This window comes from Podarcis gaigeae (genome assembly GCF_964106915.1).
Source record: "Podarcis gaigeae genome assembly, chromosome: 9".
NCBI classification, from domain to species: Eukaryota; Metazoa; Chordata; class Lepidosauria; order Squamata; family Lacertidae; genus Podarcis; species Podarcis gaigeae.
Window position 1 is genome coordinate 5,301,123 of NC_139685.1, and position 13,494 is coordinate 5,314,616.

At 45.4% G+C, this 13,494-nt stretch overlaps 2 protein-coding genes across 13 annotated transcripts in view; both read right to left on the minus strand.

Annotated features, from left to right (window-relative positions):
* The window catches only part of ADD1 (adducin 1), a 47,113-nt gene extending 44,818 nt beyond the window's left edge, over window positions 1-2,295 (minus strand). For 7 of the 9 annotated variants that reach the window (XM_083698246.1, XM_083698239.1, XM_083698244.1 and 4 more), the window contains exon 1: window positions 2,108-2,289. The gene's annotated coding sequence lies outside the window, so the exon portion shown is untranslated. Of the gene's footprint in view, window positions 1-1,914; window positions 2,007-2,107 lie in introns of those variants that run through there. The other 2 variants (XM_083698241.1, XM_083698242.1) reach the window with 2 other exon arrangements.
* Window positions 2,296-6,595: 4,300 nt separating this feature from the next.
* SH3BP2 (SH3 domain binding protein 2) overlaps window positions 6,596-13,494 on the minus strand; it is a 30,752-nt gene continuing 23,853 nt past the window's right edge. For all 4 annotated transcript variants that reach the window (XM_083698323.1, XM_083698324.1, XM_083698322.1 and 1 more), the window contains 6 exons: window positions 12,847-13,432; window positions 11,477-11,606; window positions 9,519-9,574; window positions 8,757-8,838; window positions 8,586-8,645; window positions 6,596-7,604 (listed from right to left, as the gene is read on the minus strand). In XM_083698323.1, the coding sequence (XP_083554449.1) occupies window positions 7,467-7,604; window positions 8,586-8,645; window positions 8,757-8,838; window positions 9,519-9,574; window positions 11,477-11,606; window positions 12,847-13,432 (1,052 nt within the window). In that variant the 3' untranslated portion in view covers window positions 6,596-7,466. The remainder of the gene's footprint in view (window positions 7,605-8,585; window positions 8,646-8,756; window positions 8,839-9,518; window positions 9,575-11,476; window positions 11,607-12,846; window positions 13,433-13,494) is intronic.

Below are 13,494 nucleotides of genomic sequence, written 5' to 3' on the forward strand. Positions count from 1 at the left end.
GACAGATTGGGTATAAACCACAAACTAACCCAGTTCAATTAGGAACCAAGAGATTTCCTTCACTAATCCAGGGGATAGCAGAGTTGATCTATGCTGGTGTTACCGGCTAATAGCTTCTTTGTACGCTGAGCAGTCTCTCCACCTAGTTTCTGCATGTCAGCCACCTATGGTCAGGTGCACTCTCTTACGTTCTGTAAGGCAGAATGCAGTATTTTGTATGAAATGTTTGAAAAATAGAGTAGTTATGTTATTCAGGGGCCCTTTTCTAAATGTCCCCCATTTTAGAGATATGACAGTTGGCTATTAATATCATTTGGCTATCTCCACATAGAAATAACTGCAGCCCTAGGATTCGTTTAGCTTCTGGCAATGCAACATCAACTGCCTAACACCAAAAGGAGCTCCTGTTCCTCTCCCTGGAAATTAACCCAATAAGCCATTTTCCAGCTTCTCAACTGCAAGGTCCCTGCCTTCAGGTCCACAAGTTTCATTTGGGAGGTATGTGTGTCTGTGCAGAAAACTTACCAATTGAATTATATGGCATTCAAATTGCAATGCAATAAAAAAGCAACAGAAAGACAATTAAAAACCTCACCACATATAGCATAACGCATTACAAATGATACAACAGGCAGAAAAAACCAATTCAAGTCTTTAGAGTGTCTATGTTTATGCAGCTAAACACCACCGCTTATAAGCAACCAGAAGGAACCTGAAGCCTCAGGGTCAAAGAACGAAGTATTGGGGGGGGGAGAAACAGCCCCAAAGTAACTCAAAGACCAAAAATGTTCAGAGTCTGAGAAGTGAAGGAATCCTTAAAAGTGGGAAAGGGAGAAGATAAAAATATAAACTAGTACAGTACATGGAACAAGAGGACGAGTTCTGTACGTGCAGAGGTATGTGAGCACAAAGTACAGACAAGCATCTCATTCTCTAGATGGAACACTTCCATTATTTTTAAAATGTCCTCGGGCATAGAAGCATCGCAAGCAGTCATCAGTGGACAAATAAAGCAGTTAATGTTCTGGGCTTGGGGACAAGCGCAGTCACCCACTCCCCCAGAAAATAAAGAGAGAGGTAAGAGATGCACCTGGAGAGAAGCCTCGGAAACGAAGCATGCCTCAGTGAGCACTGGATGCTGAGCAACTGTGGGAGGCGGGAAGGGGGGGGGATGGAACAGCTGAAGGGCCCGATCCCTACTTCCAAGATTCAGGGGGGGGGGGTCCCACCACCGTTTCTAACATAGCATGCTACAATACATCCAAAGCAGGCCCACCCATGCAGTGTTGCTACATTGACTTGGAGACCCCCGAGATCTGCAGAAGCAGACAAATTCTTTTAGCGAACTGGGGGGGGGGGGGAGGAGCTGGAGCTGCTGTGCTGCCGCCGCTCAAGCCAGGAGTGCAGGGCCTGCTCTGCAGGCACTTAAGCAGCTTCCCAACCAGCAGGCCCAGTGGGGGCCCCAGCTCTGGCCCTGGGGAAACGGACGCGGGACACAACTGCGGAAAGTGGCAGGCCAGCCAGCCCCCTCCTCCTCCTCCTGCGGGGGGGGGGCTTCCCCCCTCTCGCCAGCTGGAAGAAATCCCCACCCCCCACGGCAAAGTATTCAATCTGCTGCTGGGGGGGGGGGACACACAAAAAAGAGGGGGTTGGGCAGGGGGGCCGCGCGACGGAAAAGGCGGGCTTCAAACATAACGGCAAGAACGGCGCGACGGTGCCCTGACTCTAGAGCATCTGCCGCCGCCAGAAGGGCCCCGTCTCGGGGGGTGTTCGCTGCAGAAGAGAGGCCGCTCCACCCCCTGCATTGGACGCGATCCGAGCCTGCGGGGCTCCCTCGGCGCGCCGGGGGGGGGGCGGAGATCCCCCACAGACACCGAGCATTTCTCGGCGGGGAGGGAGGGAGGGAGGAGTCACCTGTCGAGCAGCGGAGCGAGCCGCCCCCCCTCACCCCAAAGGAGCCGACGCCGGAGAAGGCGCCCCCCCTCAACTCGCCCCGGCCGGGGGGGGCCGGCAGCTCCCTCCCTCCCTCCCTCCCTGTGGGGCCGCCCCCCCCTCCCGAGCCCCAGGGGAGGCGAGGACGCGGCCAAGGCGGCGGGCTCTTCTTTACCTCCCTCCCCTGAAGACGAGGAAGCGGCCGCAGCCCCGGACGGATCCGCCACAGACGCGCCTTTCGCAGCCGAAGCGACCCCAGACGACGCCGCCGACGCCTCCCCTGCCCGCCCGCCCTCTCTCCGCCGCGCCAGGGTGCGGCTTTGAAGGGTCCGCAGGCCAATAAGCGCGGCAATCATTGGAGCGCGCCCGCGTCCCGAGCAAGCCGCCTGCTCATTGGCCGGTCCTGCGGGGGAAAAGGCCCGCCCACCCGCCTTCTGGGATCGTAGACTTATAAAGGAAGACTAGGGAGTCCGCCGTCTGCTGCGGAGATACCCCGGGTCCTTTCGGGGGCCATTTCCTAGAGCAGGAGGCGACAAAGGGGAGAACCCGGGATTTTTAATCCGGTGCAGCAGCTTCTCGCCCACGCATTCAGGCGAAATGTTGACGTGAAGGCGGAATTTTATTATTTATTTTTTTAAAGAAACGAACTACCTCCTTAAACGTTGTTTTTTCAAAGTAATACCCAGCAATTAAAGTGCAAGCACAGGCGGTGGGTGGGTAACACTCTGCAGCCTAATGCAGTGCCGTGGAAGCTGTGTCTAAAAATGGATTTTACAAAGCTAAACACCAAAACAATAAAGGAGGCATACTAACAGAAAAGAAACGCACCGTATTCCCTATGCAGTGGAAGTTAGTAGTAGCAGCAGAATTTATTACCCTCTCCAAAAAACTAGGGTTCCAGGTGGAGAAATCGAAGTTGGAGACAGAACTGTTAGAACCAAAGACTAAGGTACTATCAAGAATGTATAACTTGCTGTTAAAATGGAATACACAAGACGAACTGGTTAAATCTGCTATGATAAAGTGGGCACAGGATATTGGGCATAACATTATGTTTGAGGACTGGGAAAGGTTGTGGACCACTGGGCTGAACTTCACTGCATGTAATGCTCTGAAGGAAAATGTAATGAAAATGATATATAGATGGTACATGACCCCAGTTAAACTTGCCAAAATATACCATTTGTCTGATAATAAATGTTGGAAATGTAAGGAAAATGAAGGAACATTCTTTCACCTCTGGTGGACCTGCCCTAAAATGAAGGCCTTCTGGGAAATGATATATAATGAGCTGAAAAAGGTATTTAAGTATACCTTCACCAAGAAACCAGAGGCCTTCCTCTTGGGTATTGTCGGCCAGGGGGTGTTAAAGAAGGACCGAACATTTTTTATGTATGCAACAACAGCAGCAAGGATACTCATTGCCAAAAAATGGAAGACTCAAGATCTACCCACACTGGAAGAATGGCAGATGCAGCTGATAGACTATATGCAACTGGCAGAGATGACTGGCAGAATCCGAGACCTGGGAGAAGAAAGGATGGAAGAAGACTGGAAGAAATTTAAAACTTATTTACAAAAATATTGTAATTTGATTGAATGTTAAGAAGGATGCTTGATCATAAATAATTGGCCACCACTAAACTAGATTGAAACTAGACGATAAGCGAGATAAAGGAAAAGACAAATCCTTTGGGAGAACTATCAGATTATATTTAAATGAGTGGATATAAGATTGTAAACAAGATGATAATTTGCTTGAAAAAAATTTTTTAACAATGTAAGTGGGAGCGGGAGATGCGAGGAAGTCCAAACGAGTTATGAAATTTTGTGTATGACATAAGCAATGTTGTTTGTTATTTATGCTTTTTTCTTATAAAAATCCTTAATAAATATTTATATAAAAAAATATTACCCTCTCTTCACCCTAAGGTCCCAGGGGTTACAACAATCAATCAATTAATGTTATTTTCATTGTTATTATTAAAAACGACTTTAAAACAAATTACAATCACAGAATAAGGTGTGAGTCTTACAAAATATACACCCTAAGGGTGAAAAGCCAGGGCAAAGAGGCGGGTCTTTGGCATTTGCCAAAAGCTGTGTAATGAAGGTGTCAGATGGCACCTATGGGGAGTGAGTACCACAATTTAGGGGCTGCCGCAGAGGAGGCACAAACCCAAGCCGCCACCGCCACCCCATTGAATTTATGAGTGCAGAGGAACCACCAGGAGGTCCCTGGCTATTGATCTTAACACCCAAGAAGGTCTGTAAGGGAGCTGGTGGTATGTGGGGCTTGAGTCATTCAGGGCTTTAAACATCAACGTGAGCACCTTGAATTGGGCCTAGAAACAAACTGGCAATCAGTGCAGCTGTTTAAAACAGGAGTTATATGATATCTGTATGAAGCCCCACGGGACACAGGTGGCACTGTGGCCTAAACCACAGAGCCTAGGACTCGCCAATCAGAAGGTTGGTGGTTCGAATCCCTGCGACGGGGTGAGCTCCCGTTGCTCAGTCCCTGCTCCTGCCAACCTAGCAGTTTGAAAGCACGTCAAAGTTCAAGTAGATAAATAGGAACCACTCTGGCGGGAATGTAAACGGCATTTCCGTGTGCTGCTCTGGTTTGACAAGTGGCTTAATCATGCTGGCTACATGACCCGGAAGCTGTACGCTGGCTCCCTCGGCCAATAAAGCGAGATGAGCGCCGCAACCCCAGAGTCGTCCGTGACTGGACCTAACGGTCAGGGGTCCCTTTACCTTTATATGAAGGCCCAGCCACTAATCTGGCTGGTACATTTTGGAACAATTGAAGTTCCTGAGTTGTCTTCAAGGACAGCCCCAAGATGTGGGTAGTACAACAAAGAACCAAAGAAAAAATAGCAATTGTCATAATGAGCAGAACATTTTAGGGAGAACAAAGGATGCTATGCTGGCTGAGTAGTAGGAACTACCAAATCTAGCCAGAATTGCAGTTTGTTAGCTCACTCACCAACACATTAGTCATTGTTTTAGTGTTTTTTAAAGTGTTTAAAGTGCTTTCTTTCTTTCTTGCCAATTCAAAAGATCAGTGGATGGTGAGTATACATTGTCTTGATTATTACCCAATGGAAATGGACAGGGTCTTAAAGGATACAAGGAACCAGTGGCTTCCGACAAATTTTTCACAGCATCTGTCCGGCATCCTGGACTGAGAATGGAAGTCATGACATCTGCAGTGGAATCCACAACTGTCCACAGTGTCTCAAGAACATGGACTGTTGGAAACTGTCCCAGGGAGCCACTGAGGTGGCTGCCATTGGGGCAGTGGGTGGCAAAGACACCACACATAAGGAGGTTTTGTTTTAAAAGCACCTGACATGCAGTTTTTGAACAGGGAAACTAATATTTAACACTGTAAGATACCTATACATAATCCATTTGTCTTGAATATTGGTTCTCTAGAATATCTCAACTATTTCCACATGACTTCAAACATCAAGCCAACACTTCCTTTTCATTGTAAACTAATGCTAATACTTCTCCTTTCCTGTTTGGTCTATTCCTTTTGAATAGGTTATATGTCTATTACCACATTCCAGTCATGAGTTTCATGCCACCAGGTTTCTGTTATGTCTATTATATCATGTTTGACATCCTACATTAAGAGCTCAAGTTCATCTTGTTTATTTCCTATGCTCTGTGCACTAATATAGAGGCAACTGTAACCATAAGCCATTCCCTCCAGCTGCTTCAATATTGGTTTTTTCTTGCATATTAGCAGGTTCCTGTAGCACCACCCCAGTTTCCTGTCCATCAATGAAGTTATTATGCCCAGTACTTGGTGTCCCCATCCTCTGAAATATTGTCTCCCTCATCCTGAGGATTCAGTTTAAAGCTCTCCTAATCATGATGTCATATGTTTGACAGGTGGCTTGCTCCACCCATCTGTCCTATTTGTCCTGCCAAAGGTCCTTCATCCTTTGCCTATTATGGGGTGGGTGGGAGGCTTGGTGAGATCCAAGGGGATAGGGGAGTTGGCAAGCTGTAAGGGGCGGGGATGGCAAGGAATAAGCTAGGAGTGGGTGGCTTTTCTGGGACATAGGCAGTTTGTGAGCAAAGTGAGTGGGAACAGCAACCACTGGTGCTACAATTAATATGCTGGTCTTTAAAGATGCCACAAGGTTCTATACCCAGTGCTTAGGTAGCTGTGCTCCCTTGGGTTGAAGATTTCCAAAGACTTCCTTCAAAAAGGAAAAAAATGTGTTTCCTGAATATTTTATATAGGAATAGCATACAACAGTATTTTCTTTATACCTGAACAGGATTAAATTAAAGTTTGGTGCATATGTGATCTGTGTACACATAACTACTATCTATGTTAAGTAACTCATGCTTGTTATATATGACGATGACTTGAACCATTTCTTCAGTCTGATGTACTGATTTGGTTATAAGCATCTTTGAAGCATTTGCATTCAGCACTTGGTGCAGAAAGTCTCCCTTACCTTGATACGACACAACTTCCACAGAAATGCCTTGCCTTCAAGACATACATGGCACACATGTCTCTTGCACAGCAAAATTCTAATGAATACATTGTGAAATGTGTAGTATAGCACTGTTGACTTAATATTGCAGAAAATAATTATACAGGAACATCACAGATGTATCAATACAAATCACAGATTGAGAAATCTTTATATAAACCCTGTTCAGTAGAGTTCTTCTTTCATAAGAGCCATGGTTTGTTGGTATAGTTCTTACAATATAAAAATAATGAAATATAGGACATTAAAAACCCTTATTTTTCACATTAATTTGCATGTTAAAAACAAGTTGCCATTCTATTTATTCATTGGGTTAATACTTATGGTTAATCATATGGTCAACACATTTCTTTAACTTAACTATTTGGTGATAATATCAAAAAGTGCATATATTCCTGGTAGATTTTTCCAAAATTACAATTTGGCATCAGCTGAATTTTCACACAGTTACCCTTGCACAGAGGTGCTTTGTAACTCATTAAGCAGAGCAAAATACAACAATATTGTGTGATGCGTGTAAGAGTGAGAGAGACTGGTGCTTACTTTGACAATTCTTATGAGGGTCTAGAGGCCTAGGGGGTCCAAATGCCCTTAAAATATCACAATTGTGACAAAGCAAAAGTGACAAAGCACATTCATGCATAGTTTGTATTACGGTGCAGTTTTGTGTTATTTACAGCTAAATTATAAACTATTTTAAAACTTTGTCAAGCACCAGTGATGAGTCAAAAACCAGCCAGGAAAACACATAGCAAGAAGCCATTAGTGCTTTGCTTCTAGACATGTCTCTTAGTAGCTCTGTTAGTTGTCCATATGACCCATTCAAGTTAGGAGGTGTCTTCAGCCCTCTTCTGAAATTGGTCCAGACTCTTTATGAAAAGCACAGGGGGAGGGGGGAGGGGATATCAGTCTATAACCATTCATTAATTAGGAAGGTCAACAGTTGTGTCCTAGGATTCCATAACTGTGCTTGGTGTTAGAGCGAGAGTGTATTAGGTAGGACTGTCACCTGGGTCCAGAATAGCCGTAAGGAAATTTGAGGACCAGATTACGGTGGCTGGGCAAGACATGGCTGCCGTAGTGCTCAACCAGACTTCCAAGGCTTAGAAACACAACATCTGCCTCCAGGTAAAACTTTGAGTCCTGTTGCGGAAGTAAAATGGACATCTGAAGTCACTGACCACCGCAGGAACATTCCATGACAATACAACAGACATACAACTCAGAGCAACTCTGACATACTGCAAAACATAACTAATTGGCTACACTCCATAATGTTTGCAAACCTAATTCTGGTTAATGTTCAGATCAGAATACTGTATTTCCTCCCTTCAAACATAAAAAAGGTAAAGGACCCCTTAAAGTTAAGTCCAGTCACAGACAACTCTGGGGTTGCGGCGCTCATCTTGCTTTACAGGCCAAGGAAGCCGGCGTTTGTCCGCAGACAGTTTTTCCAGGTCATGTGGCCAGCATGACTAAGCTGCTTCTGGTGCAAGGGAACACCGAAACCAAAGCAGTGCATAGAAACGCCGTTTACCTTCCCACCAGAGCAGTACCTATTTATCTACTTGCACTTTTTGGCATGCTTTTGAACTGCTAGGTTGGTAGGAGCTGGGACTGAGCAACAGGACGCGGGGATTCGAACCACCGACCTTCTGATCGGCAAGCCCAAGATTCGAACTGCCAACCTTCTGATCAGCAAGCCCAAGAGGCTCAGTGGTTTAGACCACAGTGCCACCCACGTCCCTTTCCCTTCAAACATACGAAGACCTAAATCTGAAAAATCAAATGAGGCCCTTCTACATCTCCTTATACAGTGGTACCTCGGTTTTCGAGCGCCTTGGAAGTCAAACGTTTCGGTTTTCGAACACTTTTTGGAAGCCAAATGTGCCACATGGCTTCCATATTGAGTTTTTTGGATGTAAATGCTTCCAGAAATGCACGCTTCAGTTTTCAAACGTTTCGGAAGTCCAACGGTCTTCCAGAATGGATTACGTTTGAAAACCAAGGTACCACTGTAATCCAAACTCTGTGGAGGAAGATTAGTTTAGAAGCACAGCAAATATTGTTTTAATCAAACACATAAAATAGAAGGGAATAGTTGCAAACCATGTTTTTACCCACCTGTTGAAAGATTCTGTAGTTTCTCACTTTCCCAATAGATTCATCCCATACAACCAATACCTTAAAGGAGGAGGAAAAAATCAAGATAAACACCTTACAACACCAACCATGTCCCAAACGTCTTCCCAGTTGGTATATTGTGAACAAAATTATTACAATTTGGTTTTTTACCTTGCCAGGATTTGTGGATGAATTCCTAATACAGAATAATCCACTTTTCGGGTGTCCTGTGGGATTTTCTGATCTGAACATCCTAAAATTGTAGGAAAATACTGAATTGTTACTTTTTCCAAACAACAAAAACAAGCTTCAACATGGCAATTACAACAAACCTGCCAAATGAATTTTCAGCAACAGCACTCATTTTCAGAACAGGTTAAAGATTTGCATAGCCACTCAGAACACGGATATTGCCCCCCCCCTCTCTCTCTCTTTTCCCCCCTTCTTTTCCTTCTCCTCCTGCGATGAGGCTACATTTTAATATTTTAATGTTCCATTATTTTAATTGTTGTGTTTTATTTTTGTTTTTAAGTTTGTAATCATTCATCTTGTTTTTATTATTGCTTGTAAGCCGCTCTGAGCCCGGCCTTGGCTGGGGAGGGCGGGGTATAAATAAAAAATTATTATTATTATTATTATTGAGGAAACCACAACATGCCCATTATGGAAAACAGATACATACTGCACATCAATGAGAGCAACCTAACCTAGTCATAAGTTGCCACAGGATCCCATCTTCAAAGCTCTCGGCACCCAATAATCAATACTACAATAGTACATATCAGTACGTATCAAGTGCCCAGAATTCTGGTTTTCAGCCCTTTGCCAGCAGCTATTTCCCCTCAGTTTTCCATCCCTTTTTCTGACTGATTTTTGCAGCAAGCACTAGGAAATATCAACATACCACAACGGCTTGCAATAAACGTATTTTACCTTTCAACTTCAAGGGATTCAGAGGTGTTCACAAATACTGAATTAGGCAGCTCAACCTGTATGAAAAAAAAGGGTTGTCAAGCCAAAAGAATAAAAAGAGTACAATAGGTAAATGCCTATCAAAAGCAACTTTATGATCACACGTGACCACACCCATCTGTGGATCAAGCCCAAATCACACACATAGGGAAGCACATGTGATATTAGGGTAACATTATGAGAGTTGAATTATGAGTTGGCTGGCACTTCATCAACACAAGTTTTTATTACTATATGTCTTCAATGCCAAGTTACAGGAAATGCAGAATACTGCCCCAAAATAATAAAAGGCAGATGCCGCAGTACCAACAATTTTGTAACTTGACTTAAAAAGGTAAAGGTAAAGGTACCCCTGCCCGTACGCGCCAGTCTTGACAGACTCTAGGGTTGTGCGCTCATCTCACTCTAGAGGCCGGGAGCCAGCGCTGTCCGCAGACACTTCCGGGTCACGTGGCCAGCGTGACAAGCTGCATCTGGCGAGCCAGCGCAGCACACAGAACGCCATTTACCTTCCCGCTAGAAAGCGGTCCCTATTTATCTACTTGCACCCGGAGGTGCTTTCGAACTGCTAGGTTGGCAGGAGCTGGGACCGAGCGACAGGAGCGCACCCCGCCGCGGGGATTCGAACCGCCGACCTTTCGATCGGCAAGTCCTAGGCGCTGAGGCTTTTACCCACAGCGCCACCCGCATCTCTTGACTTAGCACTCAATAAAAGCCTGGCAGAGTGCCCTCTTTGTGCCAGGCTTGCAGGAGGGTGAGTTGCCACCAAGCATGGACTTGGGGCTGCTGCTGCCAAACTCTGTCCCTCCTCCATGTCTCTTAGGACTGTAATCACCACGAGACTTTGTCTGCAGCCACTTACGGAATCAACATCCTGCATACATCTACCAAATGCTTGGCCTTCCCCCACCCCACTTGAGTGGGCTTATCATGTGGCAACAGTTCACAACCGGACTTGGTTGGCATTGGTAGGATCTATTGTCCAGGGTGAGTAAGGGTGGGCTCCCTGCTTACCTTCTGGAGCTAGATCTTTAAGGGGCTTGAGGCTGTGGACTGAGAGACGGCTAGCCAGCTGTACCCTTCAGGTCAACAGTGGCGGTCATAAGCCATTTGCCACTACTTACACTTGCGATTACTTTCTTGTCCTAATCTGCTACTTGCTGCAAGTACAAGCCCACATTTTCAAACACTATGGACTGCATACTTGAATACTGTGACACACTTTACAACATTCCTACTGCATTGATTTTCCAGATGTTTCTGGACTACACCTCCCATCATCCTTGACCACTGGCTATCCTGGCTGGGGCTGGTGGGAGTCGGGTGTCCAAAAACTTTAGACTGTAAACTGCCCTGTGATCTTCAGATGAAGGGTGGCATATGAATTTAATAAATAATAATAATAAATAATAGGGACGCAGGTGGCGCTGTGGGTTAAAGCCTCAGCGCCTAGGACTTGGGACCGCTTACCAGCGGGAAGGTAAACGGCGTTTCCGTGTGCGGCTCTGGCTCGCCAGAGCAGCGATGTCACGCTGGCCACGTGACCCGGAAGTGTCTCCGGACAGCGCTGGCCCCTGGCCTCTTAAGTGAGATGGGCGCACAACCCCAGAGTCTGTCAAGACTGGCCCGTACAGGCAGGGGTACCTTTACCTTTACCTTTAATAATAAATAATACCACTGCAATTTTTTCATGCAAAGGCAATGTCATGGTGAGCTGCATGTGAATTTAGTGTATACTCCTACTTTACAAGTGCTTTTGCTGTAGCCACTCAGTAACATATGAAGCCATTCTGCTTGTTTAAAGATCATTAGATGATTTGCCCATCAATTCCAAATACAAGGTATATCAGGGTTCTGGTACCAGCCAACAGGATAGGACTGTATAAAGCAGAGCAATCTTATGGAATGAGCTGCCTTACCTTTTCATAGTCACCATCGGACTCTTCCCCAGATAAGTCTGATTTTGAAGGCAATAGTGGATTCTCAAATGAGGCAACTCGGAAACTTTGTCCGTCTGGAGAAGATCTTCTAGGAGAAGCAGAGTCTAAACTGAAATTAGAAAGGAAATATTACATCGTTAACAGATTACGTAAGGAGATTCACATATGCCCAGTGCTTCATATGAACTGAGCCTGGGATAGATCTACTGAGTCTTCATAACTGAAGCATATGAATTGAATAATGCAATGCAACCAATAAATACACATGTAACACTTGTGGCTGCACACAGCAGGCAAAAATTGGCAAAAGCAGACAAGTCACTTTGCTCACCATTGTTGATCTTCCATTGAGAAACTCCCAGTAAAACTTTCAAGGGACCCTAGAATGCCTGGGAAAAATGTCTGAAAGCTAACTATCTAAAGCCATTCCAGATGTTTAATTAGCATTAAAGGTAAAGGACCCCTGACAGTTAAGTCCAGTTACGAACGACTCTGGGGTTACGGTGCTCTTCTCGCTTTATTGGCTGAGGGAGCCGCAGACAGTTTTTCTGGGTCATGTGGCCAGCATGACTAAGCTGCTTCTGGCGAAACCAGAGCAGTGCACGGAAACACCATTTACCTTCCCACCAGAGTGGTACCTATTTATCTACTAGCACTTTGACGTGCTTTTGAACTGCTAGGTTGGCAGGAGCTGGGACCAAGCAACGGGAGCTCACCCCGTCGTGGGGATTCAAACCGCCGACCTTCCGATCGGCAAGCCCTAGGCTCAGTGGTTTAGACCACAGCGCCACCCGCATCCCATTAATTAGGATTAGGGGACCACAAATACAGTCACCAATCAATCAGGAATCGAATTCAGGCAACCAAGACAGGGGTTTAGTCAGCAGCCTGGAAAAACTGCAGTATTTTGCCATTTGTTAGAATCTGTGAAGCAGCAGCAGCAAGCAGGGGCTTAAAAAAATTATGTTCTTCTGCCACCTCTGATGTTACATCAACAGAAAAAATAGTAAGAAAAATTTTTCACAAATGTTTTCCCTTTGTGTTGTGTTTTTAAATTTTGCATTCCTGGCACAACTTAGTTTTTTAATCCATTCCCCCCCCCCCCACTAAAATCTGAGGTTATAAGGGGCTTTTAAAAGTTTTTTTTTCCTATTCACACGTTTATCTATAAGCAGACTGTGAGCATTATTTGTAGGTTGGTAACTCAGCAAATTGTTTGCAAGACTGCTCTGGCAGCTTTCCATTCCAAGGCAAGGATTTGGGGGAATGGCAAATGAATTACTACCACATTAATTGAATTAACATCAGAATCTCCAACATGATCAATACACATTTGTTTTCCAACTTACTGTGGAGGCAAAGGATTCTCTGGTTTAGAAACAGGCACACGTGGTTTCTCACAAGGCACTTGAGGCTTAGCTGGTATTTTTGGTGTCAAAAGTCCAGGTTTCCTTGGTGCCTGGGTATTTACCAGTGGAGTCACAAGATACTGTGGTAATTTGGGCTTGGTGCTTGGCAATGAAGGAGGCACTTGCGCAGGAAGTTTTTTCTCTTTAAACCTCTGACTCTCTTCAGCAGTACGTAAAGTGCAGGTCAGTGGCAGACGTATACCTGAGGAAGAGCAACTCTCTGTGAGGTAGGTGGGCTTTTTGGCCAGAGGAATAGGAGGCACTGGTGGACCCTGGTTAGTGATTTGATGACGTGCTGGGTGGGGTCTCACATCATGCTCTGCTTGGCACTGAAAAGGGAATTCTCCCCTCCTGCTTAAGAGGACTTCAGGCCTCACATCCGTTAAGCTTTTTTTCAGGGAGGGCGCCGGAAGCACCGGCACACCACACCTGCCAGAGAACGAGTGTGCTTTTGTCTCTGGAAAGAAAGCTTTTCCCGGCGATGGAACCGGAGGAGGCGGGTACACTGGTGGAGATACCACATGATCTGTGTAAAAAAGAAGCAGAACAAGCCCGTCATTTAAATGGAAGTGTCTTCTACTCAGAGGA